We start from the raw sequence: 19,022 nt of genomic DNA on the forward strand, positions 1-19,022 counted from the left end.
GAATCCACCTTTGTCATGGTAGGGAGAACACGTCAATGTAAGGGGGGGGGGGGGGGGTGTCATCTAGGATAGCACAAGGGGGTCCTTTATGTCAGAGCCAAATCCGAATATATATCTGGCCTTAGGTTGTTTTATACCACGGGTATCAAACACACGGGCTGCCAAATGGTTTAATCTGGCTTGCTTATGAAGAATAAAAACTATAATGTTTCAAAAAAAAAAATGTCTCTAGGCCATTCCTGTGGCGAGTGATGATTTTTTTTAAAATAAATAAATGCACAACTCCACCACTAGGGGGAGCAAATGAAAAGCAGAACAGGTGAAACAGCACATCTGTGCCAAAAGCGAAACCCAACATTCAATGTTTCTCTCACTGAAAGGCTGCATTTCAGAGGAACCTTTATTGTGTTGAGCTGAGCAGGACAAACATGGAAGCAGTCGTCAAAAGTTACAGAAGAAATGTGGAAAACGAGGAGAAAAGCCTTCAGAGCAGAAATAACGTGGTCGTATGACATGAAGGATCAGCGGGAGAACTGTCTTTTATCGCTCCTTCCTTTGTTGACGTGTTTAAAGATCTTGGATTTCTGCACGTTCTTGGTCTTTTGGTAGCCAAAGCCGCCGCCGCCGCCTCTCTTCTGAAGCTTTGCGCCTTTGCTGCTGTGGACGTCTGAAGGAAGTCAGGTCAAGGACACAAACGCTACAGAACCCCCACATCAAAGCACACATGCAGGCAATGCAAAGGATACTCAGATCCACGTAGGGAGGAACCTTGAAGCCGAAGGACAGCGCCACCATGGGGAGGTTGAGGGTGTTGACGCTGTAGATCTGCTTGAGGGAGTGAGAGTCGTACGCCCTCACGTAGGACTTGTAGGCCTCCTGGGCCGACTTGTGCAGATAGTAGTTCTTCTCTATAAGTTTCTCCAGCTGAGGAGGAGTTTGGAAATTCAACCAAAGACTCAAGTCTCAACCCACAGAACATTTAAAGATACCCCAACCCTGCAGGTGGAGACAGACGCCATAAAAGGCTGGATTCTCACCTGAGACTGGATATCAGAGATCTTACTCCAGGAGAATTCAAACTCGCTCAGAGGAACCTAAACCACATGATCACATGGTTAGAACAGAACAAAACTCAGTCTTGCTGAACAGCAGCCTAAATGTCAAACCTTGGCTTGTTTGAGGAAGCGCAGGAAGCCCAGTTCCTCTGGCCGCAGGATCAGGAGGGCGTGGCCTCTGCCGTCGATACCTCTGGCAGTCCGGCCCACCCTGTGGATGTACTCCTGTGGACAGCGTGCACACTCAGTGAAGACATGAACGCCTTCGGCTTCCAGTTCTTGTGAATGGACTGATCTGAACGCTGACCTTGGGGTCGTCTGGGGGGTCATACTGGATGATCCAGTCCACTTCTGGGATGTCCAGCCCGCGGGCCGCCACGTCTGTGCACAGCAGGATGCCAGAGTCTGCGTTGCAGAACTGGAAGAAGGTGGTGGTGCGTTTGGTCTGCTTCTGCTTTCCCTGAAACATCAGCTGCTTTAACACCAGGGTCCAGACATGAAGGCACAACCGTTCAGAGAGGAAGAGTTTGGATCCACGGCCTCCAAACAGATCCTCTACTGAACACATTAGTTCCTCTTCATTTTGAACGCTGAGCCGTCACTCAGCAGTAAAGTCTGAACCGCTCCACCTGGAAAGGTGACGGCGACTGTCCTCCATGCTGTCGAGTGTCAAACTTGGACATTGGGAATTCCACTGGCAAACCTACAGATCCGGTTGCCACGGTAACGTGACAATGTGCAGCACCACCTAACAAATAGTCTGCTTTTTGTGGAAAAAAAGTGATTCCAACCAAAAAACAAGAACTAAAACTGCTTGAATCTTTATTACTTTTGTAAGTGACCATGGTATAATGGCCTCAAAGTGAACCCTCTCCTGTCATCCATTCACATCCTCCTGTTTCTTCTGATGGGGGGGGTTTCAGGGAAATGAGAGTGTTTTCTACAACAGAAGCCCCCCACCCCCCTGGATGTGTGAAGAATATGGACAGAAACTACTTCATTGATCAGTAAACCTCCCTTCTACTCTAAAGCAAAGCTCTGTGGGCTGATTTCTCAGAATCCTTTTTGTCATCTCAAACCCTTAACTTCCGGATTAGAAGAAACTTTTTCCAGAACTCTCTGCTTGGAAGGATGAATGTACGAGTGGGGGGGGGGGGGGGGGGGGGGGGGGGGTTTGGGCCTGCTTTTCATCTCTGGCCTGTGATCCAGCTGAGACTTTGCTCGACTGTCTAACCTTCTAATGACACGTTCTGAAGCGTTCTACCACGATTGTCATCTCTACTCCCAGTTGACCTTCAGAACGCTTTACTTTTTTCTGAACCCTGTCCATCTGCTCGAAAAGCGACCGCGGCGGGCGTTCTGAGCGTGTCTGAACTTACATGGATGGCCATGACGGGAAGGTCGATGTAGTTGAGCAGCTCGTAGTGGAATTTGACGGACATGCAGGACGAGAAGAAGACCATCAGCTTCTTCTTGCGGTTCTTTTTCAGGAAGGTGAAGAGCAGCAGGAAGCGTTTCTCCGACGGACACACCACGTAGCCCTGAGAGCAAAAAGAACAAGACGTCAGCCTCGACCGCCGCTCCACGTCCTCAGGGACGATGAGTGCGCCGGCACCTGCTCCAGACCGTCCACCGTGGCGTTGTCCTTGTTGTCATCCACGCCGACGTACAGAGGCTCCTTCTTCAAGGAGATGCGAGCCAAGTCCTCCACACGTCGGGTCTGGGTGGCGGAGAACAGCATGGTCTGTCTCCTCTCTAGAATGAACAAAGGCGTGTCTCAAAGGCTAAACGCCAGACACTTCGGCTCCAGATGTTGGAAAGGTAAGGGGTGGAGTGTGCATTATCAGAAATGAATACACTTCGTGGAAGCAACCGGATGGTTGCTTCCACGAAGTGCATTCATTGAATGCAGAAATGAATGCACTTCGTGGAAGCAACCGGATGGTTGCTTCCACGAAGTGCATTCATTTCTGATAATGCACACTTCCAAGGCCATTAACACGCTTATACCACGGTCACTTACAAAAGAAATAATGTTTAACCAGTTTTTAGTCCTTTATTCTTGTTATTTTTACGGTTTGGATCGCTTTTTTCACAAAGAGCGTTATCGCTGCGGTCAATGTCCGCTGATATAAAGGGATATATCTACGCTGATGATCACGATGTGTTAAATAAAGCATCAGTTCAGAGAGGAAGTTCTCCTCTTACCGCTTGTTTCTGTCCAGATGATGAATGTAAAGTTTGTTTTAAAGAAGCCAGCGCAGGGATACAGAACATTTCAGATATGTGACCGGAACTACTTTTTTTTTTAAGGTGGTGTATATCACACCCTGCAGCCAATCAGAATGGAGTATTCACCCGGACCGTGGTCTAAACTTCAATTAACGTTGGAGATAGAAAACTTTTGCCTCTGGAAAATTCTGCTTTGGTTCAAGTTGGACTATGGCTCTAAGCTTTTCCTCAGTGTTCCACCTAACATGCATCAAACCAGATCAGTGTCCCGATAAACATTATGACGGGCTTCGCTCAGCGTATTGGGCCGGGACGACCCGCAGGATCTGTGACATACAGTGGGACCTTTTGTTCAAAGTGCTTAAGTGGGTGTGGCCCCCAGACACGGGGGCTCTGCAGAAGCCGCTCAGGAATGAGATTCGTACTCGGCAGTAGTTTGATGATCTGCTTGAGTTCCTCTTCGAAGCCCACTTCCAGGATCCGATCGGCCTCGTCGATTATCAGACACTGCAGGTTCTTGAACATGAAGCCAGGAGTATTCTGGGAAAAGAGGGGGGGGGGGGGGGGGCACATTTGTCAAAACTTCACACCAACTTCAACACCCGGATCCACGCGAGGCTCACCTGCAGGTGGTCCAACAGGCGGCCGGGCGTGGCCACGAGAATGTTAACACCGTTGGCCAGTCTTTGGGCCTCGGCTGAGCGGTTGCTGCCCCCCATTATGAGCCCGTAGGTGTGGACGTGGTGGGTCATCAGCTCCTTCAGGACGCCGTACGTCTGCATGGCCAGCTCGCGCGTCGGAGAGAGGATGATGACACCAGTGCCTGAGGGAGAGGGCGGGTTTAGGATTCCACCAGAACCATGACAGTCACATCATTCTCGTGGAGACTCACCGTTTCTGGGCATGAACTTCAACTTGTAAATGAGCTCAATGGAGGGGATGAGGAAAGCCAAGGTTTTCCCGCTGCCTGTCTTGGCGGCGGCCAGAACATCCCTGCAGGAGAACATGGCAAACAACTGAGCCTCAACCCAAAACCAAACACACCAGCGTTCTGATGTCCCGCTCGTTTAAGGACTCATGGCTACCTTCCTTCCAGCAGAGGCCGGACGGTTTTGTGTTGGATCTCAGTCATGTGCTGGAAGCCCATCTCTTTCACTCCCTTCAGTGTGCCCTCGCTCACCAGATCCGCCAGAGACTCGAACGCCGTGTCCTCGAACGCTCCTGAAACGGCAGGCCACCCCTCGTCACTGCACATCACCTCCAGCTGTTCCCATCTACTTCCTGTCCTCTCAATCTACAGTTACCTATAAATGTCCCAACCGGGACCATCCCGACCCAACCGGGACCATCCAGACTCAATAAAGGTCAGTTCACTGGTTTCTGTTCAGCGCTTTCACACATCGGCTACGTTCTTTCAATAACGTCAACTATGGTAGCTTGTTAGGTCCAAACAAGCAGACAGACAACAACTGCACGTGGGTTGGATCCGAATAGGTTCCTGTTCCTACTCTAACCAAACCGAGTTTGTTTGAAAGCGGTTGGAGATCGGCCAACAGTTTGGATGAGTGAAATCACACCAAGCAGTGAAAGACACATCGCAAAAGACGGCGAAAAATGCAATAAATAGTTACCTTAAATGTGCTAAAACAATCTTATGGCAGCTTGAAGTATTTAACAAATCAAATAAATCCCTTTGTGCTTTTGACCAATCAAGTGGAGCCGTTTATGTTAGATGTTTGTCTCCGATGTCGACAAGGATCATTGGGAGTAGAATATTTAAACTAATGCAGTGAAATGGGAATGATGTTTTAGCTGTTTTGCCGTTTGTTCATATACCGCAAACTATATCGTTTTCGCAATATTGATCAGTAATATCCCGAGTTGTCCTCATTTCGTGCAGCCCTGGTCCAAACTGACACCAGAAACAAACTAAAGCCAATCAAACGCAGCAGAACCACAGCCAGAACCACGGCTCATGCTTCTGGCATCAATACCTGTTAAACCTGAAGGCAGTTCAGGCTGCTCTTCATCCTCCGCCCCCTCTTCCTCTGAAGGTTTCTCCTCTTCATCCTCACTTTGGCCCTCTTTCTGGTGTCCTCTTGTGGTCTTGTCCTCTTCATCTTCCACGGTCTTGCTTTTCTTCTCAGCTGCAGATCAAAGTTTATATTTTGCGGTCACCAGATTAAACAACAACAACCGCTCTTTCTTTGACCTTATCTCCAGCATTACCTGGAGGTCCTTCGGTAACAACGAGGTTTCTTTTCTTCTTTTTCTTCTGATTCTTTTCCTTCACAGCATGTTCCTCCGGCCCTTCGACATTCTTCAGTCCCACACTGGAGCCCTCTTCCTCCGCGCACAGCTCCTCCTCCAGCCGGTCGGAGCCTCTTTTCAGTCCCTCTGCAACACAGCAGGTGAGGAGCTAAACGGACAGCAGTTCAGCGGACAGACAAGCTCCACAGACGGACGGAGGCCGAGGAGGTCCAAACACTGCGAAGTCGCCCCACACAAGCCAAACAACGCGGGCCTCCGGGTAGAAAAAAGTTCGGATGTTGGGCGGTTACAGCTCGCTCACTTTTCCTGTTAAGTCGATATATGTGAGTGTCAGAGAGTTTACACACACACACACACATGTGTGTGTTTGAAAGGCCCGCATTTCGTCAGAGCATTCAGAACTTAAAGTACCACAAAGCTCAACGACCGACACACAAACACCGTAAAACCGGAGCCGCCGGATCTCTTACCGGTCTCCTCCTGGATCTCTGCCTGGATACTCTTCAGTTTGCGCTCTTTGTTCTTCTCGGCCCGTTTTTGGATTTTCTTACGGAGCAGTTTCATCTGTAGGTCCGCCATGGTGGAACAGCGCACGTGCGTCTGCGTGGATGACGCCCAGGACCCCGGAAGCTGCCGCTTAGTTTCGCCTGAGTGAAAAGCCGTGGAGTGTCGCCACCCGATTAGTCTGCGCGTGCGCTTGCCTCTTGAAACGTTTACAACAATGAAAATGTTTATTATAATAAACAGTTAACTTTAATGTTGAAAAAAAGGAAATGTTAAAGCTCATGACCCCGCCATCCTGCTTAAGGACTACAAATGGACTACAAATGTTTTCTTTTCTCCTGTTCAGGTCAGAGGTCAGAGGACGCAGCGCTTCTTTCTTACTGACACTTTTACTAACTCCGTTAGTAAATAATAAATAATAATAAATACGGTCACTTCTCCTTTTTCCTGTTGCCAACACATAAAAAACGCTAGCTGTAGCCGATCTTTAAAAAATAATCATATTTTTTCTAATAAATGTTTTGGGATAGAACTTTAATCTCCAATTCAATGTTCCGGGTGGACACCTGTGATCTTAATGCCGTTTACAGAAGCATCTGAAAAACACAGTTTTTGGAAAACATCTTTTAATCTTGAAATGAAAATACTTCCCATTTTTCCAAATGGACCTTTGACTTCATATCAGGGGTGGACGAACCTTTTGACTGTTGGGCCACGAAGGGTTGTAAAATTTGTCACAAGGGCCTAACCAGAGGCATGGTGTGTTTTGGTAATCCACCTCGAAAGAGAAAGAAATAACATAGAATGTGATTGAAAACATGCTTTATCTTTGATTGAAAACTGATATATAAAATCTGAACATTTGGGAGTTTTTATTTCAGAACCGTGGCTTTTATTCTCATTTTATTGCCAATTGCATTAATAGGTCTATGTCCTTCAGGAAAAAATATAAACTTAGAGAAATTGTCTAGAAAAACTGTTCATGTGGTGCTGGAATGATGGAAAAATGATTTTCCAACTTGGAAAATGCACATGAACAAAAAACAACAACAAATCTTCCAACACCACATGAATGAAGACTAATTTTCTGCACCCAGACAAAGGTCAGTTTATTGTAGTGCACCATCTATAGTAGACACCAAAATTACAGGGGGAAAAGAAACATGAAAAAGTATTATCAATATGATTTATTCCAGTTTGGCGGGCCGCATATGGCCCCCGGGCCGTGGTTTGCCCACCCCTGCTTTATATATTCAATGTTACGGAGAGAAAACGAAAATCTTCCTTGTAAATCTGAGTCCAGATTGTCTCTAACCTTTCTTTTTTATTTATTTCTACGTTTGTGTTTAAATCCAGACTATTATTGAGGTGAGACGACCAAGAACATCTATTTCACAGCACTGAAGGCTCAATGACAAAAAACAGTATTTTATGTTTTTCAGAAAGAAACGATTCGATATATAAATAGTAGTAAATCCTGCTCTATAAAAAGCTGCTAGAACAGTGGTCACATGGTCTCTTTTGAAACTTTAACAGATTCATTTTCCTTTGTTATTTATTTTTTCTTATTGCTATTATTACGGCTTTTTGACATTTTTGTTCATTTTCCTGTTAAATGTGAACATGTTTTTTGCATATAGTGTGGAGTGTTTGTTTGGTGTTTTGTATGTACACTATTTGTTAATAAAGTTTATATAAAAAACCTGTCTGCTCGAATGTCAATCACCGATGATGCCTCAGCTGCATGGCGATGCGCGTTCACGCGATTTGTCGCTCGGTGATTGACAGTTGCGCGCTCCCGGCTACCCCGCCCATTCCCAGCCATCTCTACACCCCCTCGCGCGCGCGCCACCAGCTGAGTGCGGAAGTGGTGGACGCTTCTGTGCGGCTGCGGTTCCGCCAGAGACGGCTCGCCCAGTCCTCCCGCGGGGAAACCTCCGGTATTTGCTGGTTCTGCTCGAATAGCGGCCCGGGACGGACATGGCTGGACGGCTGCCGGCATGTGTGGTCGACTGCGGCACAGGGTGAGTACTCAAACGCGCCGCAGACGGGAGGGGGCTCGGCTGTTAGGGAGGGTCATCACCGGAACCTCAGCCTGGGGGTGTTTACCGACAGCCCTCCGGGTTCTACCGCGGTCCGTGACGGCTCCGGAGCAGATACAGACGGGGGCACAGACGCTGTTTTCGGCTTCTCAGAGCGACGCTTCCTGCTCGTCTCTCTGCAAACCGACCGTCATTCCAAACACGAATGCATCAGTCTGCTCACATATGCAGATCTGAGCATGCGCACTACAACTTCCTATACAGCCGGCACTTCCTCGTCCAGGCGTTTTCCTCCATATATGGTCTGAACTGCGAGCAGCGCTGCTGCTGCTGCAGTTTCCATCCTTACCTGCGTTTCCCCGATCAGACAGCAGCTTCACCTGGAGCGGTGCCTTAAGCTCCTCCCCCACAGGTGTGTGGGCACGCGCCAGCTCTTCAGGAGGTTTCTGAACGGCGTTCCTTTACCCTTCAGTCTGCAGGAGCAGGAGCCAGAAGTATGCCGAAGGAACCACCTTCTGCTGCTTGTCTAAGCAGGTTTTTGCCTCACTTCCTGGTTTGAGGATGAAGGTCTGATTCCAGCGTGGAGGCAGTTATGGAAGAGAGTGAAGAAGATGGAAAAAGCAGCTTTCAGCTGAAAACAAGCTGCTTTGCTGCAGGAAGCTTTGCAAAAGGAGCTGCAACCTGAAGGCCTTCCTCACATGTTCACCAGTCTGACATACTAAGACTGTAAAGAATGTTTTATTATGTTTATTGGATCTACATTATTTATACATTTTAGTTTTTGAACTAAACTCTCTTGACTTGAAAGTCTCAGCATTCAGACTCTTCTCAGCAGTGAATAAAGGGTCGACCAACAACAGTAATGTGACTACAGGAAGCTGGAGTCACACACGTGTGTTGAGATGAAGGGAACCTTCTTAACATGGAAGAATCCCACCGCCACACATTCCTTGCTTTCACTGGTTTCCTCCTGGTGGGGGGTGGGGGGGGTGTACATCTGGAGCATGGTCGGGTCAGGCAGGGCCCGGGTCGGTGTGTTTGTGGAATTGCACTTCCGTGCCTTTGCAGTTGGGAGCAAACCAACCTTCGGCAGGCGTTTCAGGAAGCAACCATCAGCGTCTTCTCTTCTCTGCACGCACGTCTGATGTGCACGTGCTCAGAACCTGTCGTGGCGTGCATAAGTGGGCATGCTGGGGCTTTGCTGTGGTGTCGGTCACGTGACGCCGCCCATACCTGTCCTCACCTATTTCCCCCTTTAGGGTCTGCCGGTAACCGGCCTCAGGTTCAGTGCAGCAGCTTTGGACCATTCTGAGGCCAAATCCCTGAAATAGTTGATTGTTGAGGAGAGCTTCATGTGGGTCTTCAAAGCTCCAGCGTGCCAGCCGCTGCACCACAGTTGATCTCATGTTTGCTTTTATTGAATTTGCCGAGTCCCACCAAGGCTCCATGTCGATTGTAGAAACCAGGAGTGGAACCTGGTGTCATTGTGTCTCCCTCACTGACCCTGTGACTGATGGGAAGTTGAGAAAATAGAAGCTCTGTTCCGGTATGGGGGGGGCGTTTGCCGGTTCAGGTAGAAGCACAGAAATGAACAGCTTCCCATTGGGGAGGGCACTAAAGGAACATTCCACTGCATTTCTCACAGTAAAACCACCTAAGACCAGGTCCTATTGAAAAACCACATCAAACCTGATTAGATGATTAGATAGTAGAGAAACACAGTTCCTGATTTGTGCAAATTCTTTACTGTTCTTTACAAATCATAATTTAATCCAGGTTGGATCAGTCCAGGTCCTGTGGTTTTTCAACAGGACCTGGTCTTAGGTGGTTTTAGTGTGAAAAATGCAGTGGAATGTTCCTTTAGTGCCAATCGGAAGCCACCAATCGCTGCCACGTTGTTTGGCGTGAGAGCAGAAAATCCCTGACGGCGCCGCTTTTCTCTGCAGGTACACCAAGCTGGGCTATGCGGGGAACACGGAGCCTCAGTTCATCGTTCCGTCATGTGAGTCTGTGGAACCCGACGCTCCTCTCGTCTCAGCTGTCATTCTGTGGGAACCAATCAAACCTCCGTCTCTGTCTCTAAACTTTGAAGGTATCGCCATCAAGGAGTCGGCGAAGGTGGGAGACCAGGCGCAGCGGAGGATGATGAAGGGCGTGGATGACTTGGATTTCTTCATCGGGGATGAAGCCGTAGATAAACCCTCGTATTCCACTAAGGTGCGTGTAGAGCTGTGACGGTGTGGGATTTTTGATCAACGTGGTTAACCGCATCTCCCCCCCCGCCAAACACAAAATGGCCCGGCTGCCGCGTCGCAAATGAAAACAATCACAACGCAGTCTTCTTTATTAACAAATAACAGTAACTGCTACCTATCTAACTAATGAACTGACTATATAGGTGTTGTAGACTGACTGTGTGGGTGTGTGTCAGCGCTGAGTGTGTGTGTGAGGAAGGAGCACACATACACGTGTGTTGGGGGTGCATGTTGATTCTCTAGCTGCATGTGAGGCTTCACCTGTGCTCTCTGGTACAGACATCTTCTCAGAATATTATTTATTGCTCAGTAATAAACAGACTGCAGACACTTTGTCACCTTTCTGGTAGCCATGAAGCCTAAAACCCATGAAGAACGCGGGGCAGGAGGCTCCGCCTTTATTATACAGACACGTAACTTTACGCTGCACAAAATAGTTCCCAAACAAAACATGTAGTGATATTCATGGAAATCTAACAGGTCATTTTTGGTGTTACAGAGTGAAGGAGGACAGTAATAACCCCCCCCAACACAAAATCCCCCGGCGGGCGGCCGTGTCGCGCACTTAAGAACGCATGCAGCTTGGAATGGAAATGAATAATTAGAACGCAGTTAATTTGTCGTATTTCCTCGCGAGACAGAAACTTCTCTTGTAGAATGAGGATGTGTGTGTGCTGCTGAAACCGTGCACGTGTGTGAGTAGAGGGAGTGAAGGAGAACAGTAATAAAAGGTTTCCCCCAGAAACCCTTGAAGTAAATTATTAGCAAAGATGAATGTGTTTAATTGCAGAACTTAAAAAAAACACAAACTTAAAAAAAACAAAAACTGAAAAAAACAAAAACCCAACATGTGGTGATGAACGCATCACATCAATCGTCTCACCCCTAGGGCCGTGACCCGGGCAGAGCAGCTGACCTTCTGTTGGAGAAAACGTGATTTCTGCTGAGGGGTTGGTGACACAAAGGCCTCTTGGTTTAGCGCCCCCATGTGGTGGAGATGTGAAATGCCATGACTCACATTCTCAGGTCCACAACAAAGGACTGAATTTCTGGAGTCTGTCGATCGACACCAAAACAAGTACGAGTGACCTGATGGGGAACGCGAGCCACACAAAGATCATTTGAACTGACTTAAAACAAAAGAAAACAGGATCTGGTAAATTTCTCTGAGAGTCTGAAGAAAACATAAGAAATGAAATTAAGCGGAATTCTGACAGACGGTCCCATGTACTGGACCTGTCCTATTGACGACCCCCCCCGTCCTCTGGTCCGGGTTCCTCTTTCTGTCATCATTATACAAAAATCATTAGCTGTTGACAACAAAAATGAAAGAAACCATCTTCTGAAGTGGGAATATCAATGTTTTTATGTTTTAGCACAAACCATCTTCAGGGGACGCCACAGCCAATCAATTCAATTCAATTCAATTCAATTCAATTCAATTCAATTCAATTCAATTCAATTCAATTCAATTCAATTCTACTTTAGGAATCCCACAAGGGGAAATTCAGTTCCAGTACATGTCAAACAAGATCAGACATCCAACAACAGGAATACACACATTTCAAGAAGTTGACTGAGGTCATTGCAGCCGCAGCGCAGCTTCCTCCATCTAACCCTGTCTTCTGCATTTTCTACTCTAACGCCTCCTTTACTGCTTGACCACTTTAACTCAGGAACTCCACCTTTAGCTCCATTTGGAGAAACATTTGGTTCATGAAGAAGAGAAAAAACGTGTTTCTCTCTGCGGTGGGAGCAGGGATGGGAAGCTTCCTAGGTCCTTCAGTGGATGTTTTCATCAGTCAGCATTTGCTGATGAAATTCAGATTCTGTTTTTGATTTGGTTTGACTTTTTGTTTCTGCTAAGATAAATGAGCGTTTTCCTAAGCAATGTAACCTTTGAACACACAGTGGCCGATACGTCATGGAATCGTGGAGGACTGGGATCTGATGGAGCGCTTCATGGAACAAATCATCTTCAAGTACCTGAGGGCGGAGCCTGAGGACCATTACTTCCTCCTGGTGAGTTTGGGGGCTCTGTTTCTGCCGTTTCACTATGGACACCATTGCATTCCATCCTCTGCAGTCATCTGAAACGCCCCCACGCTTTGCCGTCTGGTTTTCTGGGCTCCATTAACTGCAGCGCTCCAACATGTCGTGTGGAACATTCTGCTTTTATTCCCTCCTGATTGTCGACCTTCTAGTTTTTCTGTCCAGCAGTAGGGCTGTGGATGTTCAGACAGATAAAGCTGACATTGTAGCTGATGCAGAGTGAGGAGGACGTCACGGTTCTTCATGTTTGCAGACCGAGCCGCCACTCAACACACCAGAGAACCGGGAGTACACGGCAGAGATCATGTTCGAGTCCTTCAACGTGCCGGGGCTCTACATCGCTGTGCAGGTCCTACGCGTAGTACACACCTTCAAGGAGTCTTCATCAATGAAATACAGTGATCGGCCTTATTGATACTGGTGTCTGTGTGTGTGTCTGTGTGTGTCTGTGTGTATGTGTGTGTGTCTGTGTGGTACAGGCTGTGCTTGCTCTTGCGGCCTCCTGGACGTCCAGGCAGGTGGGGGAGAGGACGCTCACAGGGACGGTGATTGACAGCGGGGACGGTGTCACACATGTCATCCCTGTGGTGAGCACTTCACTCTAGTATGTTCTCAGCCCCCATGTCTGACCCCCCCATCATACAAGGTCATCTGTCTGTAATGATTGTTGACGTCAGCCGCGGTTGAAGCCCAAGTGGCCGAGCTCCTCTCTACGTGTTCATGTGCAGCTCATGTGGAAATGAATTCATGTCTATGGGGTTTCCTTCAGCAATAAGCCTGTTTTTGAGCTACAAACTTACTGAACGTTTAACTTCAACCAAAGGAGCAGAGTGAGCGGCTGCAGAAGGAAACAGAGATGGTTCTGTCTGTCCTTTCATAAAAAAAGAAAGTTCCACTATCTGTCACCCATCTAGGTGTCTGACATTTGTTCTCCACATTTGACCCCTCCCCTGGGGGAGCGGTGAGCTGCAGACACAGCCGCACTCGGGAACATTTGGTGCTTCAACCCCCCCAACCCCTTAATGTTGAGTGTCCAGCAGGGAGGCACTGGGTCCCATTTTTAGAGCTACTTTCATTTCTTTGTGATTCTATCATCAGAGCATCTGTGCACACGTGTTAAATGGTGTTCTTCTAACTGATTATCAGTAATGTCAAATGGAACTTTGACATAATTCATTTAAATTCAGACCAAATAGAGAAGAACTGGTGGAACGTCCCTAACCTTTTCTTTATTCCCCCCCTTCAGCATTTTCTTTCATTGGTGACTGAACTCTTAAGTCTTTCCAGTATTTGAGTCTGAGCTGCATCAGATTCTTTCCCTCACCACTCCTCTGTCTGAACGAAGCCGTATTGCTTTTTTTGATGCTCACGCCATAAACAAACATTTCCTCTGCTCTCTGATTGGCTGCAGACCTGAGAGGCACAAATGCCTGAAATAATGACTATTTTAAAATTAAAGGTTATTTAGCTGCCAGAACCCCCCCAGACTGACAGCAGATTCTGATTTGTATTCCTGATCTTCATTATCTCACCTGTATTTTTACAGAAGGTTATTTGAATATGAAGACGTTTTCTTTCTCTTCCCGCCTTTGTCCGCCTTAGGCTGAAGGCTACGTGATTGGCAGCTGCATCAAGCACATTCCCATCGCTGGGCGGGACATCACTTACTTCACCCAGCAGCTCCTGAGAGAGAGGGAGGTGGGCATCCCACCAGAGCAGTCCCTGGAGACGGCCAAGGCGGTGAAGGTCGGTCCTCTGTCGGGGGGCGGGGCAGAATCCTCAGGGGGTGGGTGGGGGGGTCAGAGAGCTAACCCTTCAGACGTTTAGAGCAGCTTACGCTGAGCTTCACTTTACAGACCAGAACTGAAGCATTTCCTCTTTTAAGGAGCTATTTTCTGTTAGTTCATGAGAACAAAAGATCACAGCAGACTGAAGGAACGTTCCTGTTCTCAGCTGCTGTTGATGCATAGGGGACGGCTTTAGGGACGGCGTCTGCCATGACGTCCTTCCATCAGCATTCAAACTGCTTCAGATCAGTGCAGCATCTCGTTTCCCGCCCATCAGGAGCGCTTCAGCTACGTGTGCCCGGACCTGGTCAAAGAGTTCAGCAAGTACGACACGGACAGCTCCAAGTGGCTGAAGCAGTACACCGGCATCAACGCCATCAGCAAGAAGGAGTTCACCATCGACGTGGGCTACGAGCGCTTCCTGGGCCCAGAGATTTTCTTCCACCCAGAGGTAAGTCTCAGCCAGGGACCCGTGGTCCCCCCCACCCCCCCGCGGTGACCACACAATGAATCTGTTTCATCCACATCCCAGTTCGCCAACCCGGACTTCACCCAGCCCATCTCGGAGGTGGTGGACGAGGTCATCCAGAACTGCCCCATTGACGTCCGGCGTCCTCTCTACAAGGTGAGCGGCGTGGCACATGCTGTCACTCAAAGCCCCCCCCCTCCATGACTCCAGACGGGTTTCTGTGACGTTGCTTAGTTTCTCTGGCAGGACGTTCAGTCCCTTCAACATAAAGCTGCTTCTTTTGAGCAAAGGAGCCTTCAGTCTTTGAGAGAGAGGGGTCACCTGTGGTCGTATGAATGATCACTGCTGCCACAACTGCCCTCCTCCCTGAGGCTGTGAGGGAGGGGGTCAGTGGGGCAGCAATGGGGGCGTGGCCTCATTACCTCTGGCTGCAGCTTTAAATTTAACCCTGGTGCAGCGGTAGGGCAGTCAACCCCTGCATATTGCCGGTTCTATTCCCACCCATGTGTGGAAGTGTCCTTGGGTAAGACCCTGAACCTGGCGGTTCTAGGTTGGCGCCAGCGGAGCCGCCATCCGTGGGTGAACGGGACTGTAGCTGGAAAGCACTTTGGGCCTTAGAGGACGATAGAAAAGCGCTCTACAGGTGAACGCCATTCACCATTTGATGTCAGTATGTTGTTACCCGGGTTACCAGGTGGCCTAGAGAAGATGCAGACGATATTTGGGGCCTTCCCTCTCCGACAGTCGCCACAGTTCCTTCACAGCTGAGCAGAACCTTGTCTTCCACAGAACGTGGTTCTGTCCGGAGGTTCCACCATGTTCAGGGACTTTGGCCGTCGTCTGCAGAGGGACCTGAAGAGGACCGTTGATGCCCGGCTGAAGATGAGTGAGGAGCTGAGTGGAGGCAAGCTGAAGGTGAGAGGTCATCAGAAAAGCAGACGGAGCAATAGAGCCGCTCAAACGTGAGATGAACACCACCCTGTGAGTGCAGAATGACGCATTCAGAAAGAACCGGTTCACTTCAGACGGACGGTCAGTATGAAAACCCGAGGAGGGAGAATGTTTCTACCTAAAGCAGGAAGTCACGGCTGTCTGCCTGCTGCAGATCCTTTCATTAGATCAAGGAATCCCTCTCAGGAGCCGATTCATGCTCAGATTCTAGAGTTTATAAAAAAATCAAAGTTTCAGGAGGATTGTCTAGTTTTTCTTCAGAGGAGGGGAACAAGGTGATTGGCCTGTTTGTCGTCTCATTGCAGGAGAAAAACCAGAACAGATTCATTACAAAACAAATATTGACCAAAGCTTTGCTATGAAGAAAATATCTTTGGCCTTACTAATTCCGTTTTAGTTGTAGAGGCTTCATTTCACTCATCATCTTCCATCAGTGTCTCTCATGAAATGGATCTGTTTGTTTCTCTCTGGTTCCCTGCAGCCCAAACCAATCGATGTCCAGGTCATCACTCATCACATGCAGAGATATGCGGTGTGGTTTGGTGGATCAATGCTGGCATCCACTGTAAGTACCTCACTCTAACATTTATGGTTACGGTTGTGGTTGGGTTTGACCTGCATGTTCCTGTAAAGTGACCATTTCAGAAACCGCCTCCAGAACCTCTAGGGATTTTAATTCAATTCAATTTTATTTGTATAGCCCAAAATCACAACAACAGTCGTCTCGACTTTTAGAGAGCGACCCCGGAGATTTGACGGACCGGCCCCGGAGGTTTTAGGGACCGGCCCCGGAGGTTTTAGGGACCGGCCCCGGAGGTTTTAGATTTTAGGGAGATCTTTCAAATAAATAGTAATGAATAAATAAATAGAACTGGCACTGGTGAATTTAGGAAACCCGCTCCAGTGACTTTGGAAACCAGCCCTGATTGGGGGGGGGGGGGGGGGGGGGGGGTCGTCCTGCTTTTCCCAATATTTTGCCTTTAAGTGAACCTGTTACAGTAGACCCCTCCATGAGTGGATTCACTCTTTCCTGAAAGGTCCGGGGAATCCACTTGAATCGTGGGGAAGCATCCCCTTTATGTAACTGGCCAAACCAATGTTAAAAACAATTTACTGATCAAACACTCCCTGAAAATTTGGCGTGACATGAATTGCCTATAACTGTCCTTTCTTTTATTGAACACATGTAATGAACACTATCAGTTTAATTCCTGCAGCTTTTCATAGATGATGCTGTATGGGATTACTGTTCTTTAGAAGTAATCCTATACTTGGGGAGCCAGTTTAGCTCGTGGTGGTTTGCAGCGCCTTCCGTCCGTGAGACCTGGGTTCAAATCCGGGCTGCTCCTATTCCCTTCTCTGCTGCTGCGCCGGTCCCAAGCCCGGATAAATTGAGAAGGTTGGGCATTCGGCGTAAAACATTGCCAAGTTAACCATGCGACTCATCCTCGAAAGAGAGGTTGTTTCGCTGTGGCGACCCCTGATGGGAAGAGCCGAAAGGGAAAGAAGGAGAAGTAATCCTATACTTGATCACACAGTTACTGAAATACAGTACCTGATACTGAAATACAGTACCTGACACAGCAAACCAGACAGAGACGGCGGTGGGGATGAAGCACAGATTTCTTTTTTTTTACTGGAGATGCAATGTTATTGATTGGTTCTGACAGCCCATAATAAGAGGGAGTTCCTATGCAGTTTGGCCGGTTCAGACCAAAGACCCAGACTGAGTGGGTCTGCTACCATCAGGTGTCTGAATTGATATAAACATTAGTTTAGAAGGATGTTGTAGGTTCATTTTGGGGATTTATTCAGCAACCATTGCACATGTTTCCATCTCTCCTATCACCATGGCAACAGCAGTTGAGACTGACTGGTCATTATTATTATTTCATGTTGGCCTCCTGTGGGAAAGAATCTCACTTTTTTCCTGTTTTTTCTGATCAAAATGTCACGTTTTTGTTGAAGAACAGACTGTGTAGACCGTGAACTCGCTGCTCCGCCGCCGTACGAGCTTCTGTCCTGAGGGCGTCCCGCTGCTGCTGTGGATCTTGTTCATGGGCTGTTCCTCAGTGGATCTCACCCTTCCTTTTTCTGTGTCCGCTCAGCCCGAGTTCTACCAGGTCTGCCACACCAAAAAGGACTACGAAGAGATGGGGCCGAGCATCTGCCGCCACAATCCCGTGTTCGGGGTCATGTCTTAACTCCAGCCTGGGACGTCCCGGCGCCAGGCGGCCCGTCGTGATGGCAGCAGCAAACCACATTTATAGAAGATGACCTTTTGCTTTTTGATAAAGATGGAACATATCATATCATCTGCTTTTGTTTGAGGGTTTCTCTTCACTTCCAAACACGCGTCTGTATCACAGTCAGAGCTGCTTGATAGATTTTTATGTAAACCTCAGACATTAAAATGCTAAAAGCCAGTATCCGTATCTGACTGTGGACGCTCCTCACATGTGGACACATCAGAGCATGCTGACACCAAACAAGTTCAGATTCAGACCGGAACCCTTTGTTAAATGCAAAATCCTATCCCAGTGGAGTTTGTGCACTTCAACTTTTCAGCCCTCCAATAAAGGAGACGATCTGTTTCTACGTTCTTTTGCCTTTTCTTGTCCTTTCAGTTTGGTTGGCTGGAACATAAACCTGTTCTCTTAAGTTCACAAATGCTCACGTGGCATTTTTTACTGGACTGAGTTGAGCCTCAAGTCTCTGCAAGAGACACCTGCGTGTGATTGGAGTCCCAAGTCCTCATGGCTGTAAAGTAGGGAAAGTCTTCTAATCGAGCTCCTAAATGTGATGTCAGCTTCTGCCAGACCAGACGCCGGAAAGTCCAGACCGTCAGCTCTGCTTATGCATCATATAAATTACATAGAAAATGTATAGAAGAAAAACTATAATCTTTTTTGAACATTTTTGATTTTTTTAAACGTTTAGTCTCCCTTTTTACAAATAATGCTTTGTCTGAGCTTTAATCCTGTATGCCATGATTTATTCATTATTTATGTGGAAATTTAAAAAAAAAAATTAATTTTGTTGCTTCAAGGGAACCATCTGCTTTAAGGATACTAAAACGCCATAGTTTCTTATAGTATTTCATAAGCAGAATAAGGACCAAATGAGCAAAAAAACCTTATTTCAACAAGAACCATTTCAGTAAGTCTTTTTTCACAATAAATGCAAATGTATCAAATGTTTTTCTTTTCAAACACCCAGAATTTCAACAATTTTTCTTTCAACAACAACTTCAATAACAAATGATTAAGTTTTTTAATTTTTACAAAGCATGTCCGTCTTATTCTGTATGGAACTTCATGAAGCCGTTGCTAGTGTGTATGAAACACAGGTTTCATACACACCATATTACCAAAAGTATTGGCCCACCGGCCTTGACTCACATG

The 19,022-nt window shown here is 47.5% G+C and overlaps 2 protein-coding genes across 4 annotated transcripts; one reads left to right on the forward strand and one right to left on the reverse strand.

The window, feature by feature from the left end:
• Window positions 1-382: 382 nt before the first annotated feature.
• On the reverse strand, window positions 383-8,568 carry ddx18 (DEAD (Asp-Glu-Ala-Asp) box polypeptide 18). 2 transcript variants are annotated; one of them, XM_078939067.1, is made up of 16 exons: window positions 8,454-8,568; window positions 6,760-6,840; window positions 6,029-6,205; window positions 5,517-5,684; window positions 5,282-5,434; window positions 4,373-4,508; window positions 4,180-4,280; window positions 3,911-4,110; window positions 3,713-3,827; window positions 2,671-2,810; window positions 2,435-2,596; window positions 1,363-1,515; window positions 1,167-1,280; window positions 1,038-1,094; window positions 747-924; window positions 383-667 (listed from the first exon to the last, which is right to left on the reverse strand). In XM_078939067.1, the coding sequence occupies exons 3-16, from the start codon at window positions 6,135-6,137 to the stop codon at window positions 522-524; spliced, it is 1,932 nt and encodes a 643-aa protein (XP_078795193.1). In that variant the 5' UTR covers window positions 6,138-6,205; window positions 6,760-6,840; window positions 8,454-8,568; the 3' UTR covers window positions 383-521. The 2 variants fall into 2 exon arrangements, with proteins under 2 accessions (XP_078795193.1, XP_023806969.1); XM_023951201.2 differs by lacking the exons at window positions 6,760-6,840; window positions 8,454-8,568 and having other exon boundaries at window positions 6,029-6,231.
• Window positions 7,778-18,216, forward strand: LOC101158395 (ARP3 actin related protein 3 homolog). 2 transcript variants are annotated; one of them, XM_023951202.2, is made up of 12 exons: window positions 7,778-8,086; window positions 10,051-10,106; window positions 10,197-10,321; window positions 12,271-12,381; window positions 12,665-12,760; window positions 12,891-12,998; window positions 14,014-14,157; window positions 14,476-14,649; window positions 14,731-14,823; window positions 15,457-15,582; window positions 16,100-16,183; window positions 17,727-18,216. In XM_023951202.2, exons 1-12 carry the CDS (start codon window positions 8,043-8,045, stop codon window positions 17,820-17,822), a joined length of 1,257 nt encoding a protein of 418 aa, XP_023806970.1. In that variant the 5' UTR covers window positions 7,778-8,042; the 3' UTR covers window positions 17,823-18,216. The 2 variants fall into 2 exon arrangements, 1 of the variants encoding a protein (XP_023806970.1); XR_013652509.1 differs by having other exon boundaries at window positions 7,876-8,086; window positions 16,100-16,390; window positions 16,435-17,930.
• The last annotated feature ends 806 nt before the right edge of the window (window positions 18,217-19,022 follow it).

The sequence above is a fragment of the Oryzias latipes genome, chromosome 21 (genome assembly GCF_053564925.1).
Source record: "Oryzias latipes strain Hd-rR chromosome 21, Olatipes_Hd-rR_3.1".
In the NCBI taxonomy this organism is placed as follows: Eukaryota; Metazoa; Chordata; class Actinopteri; order Beloniformes; family Adrianichthyidae; genus Oryzias; species Oryzias latipes.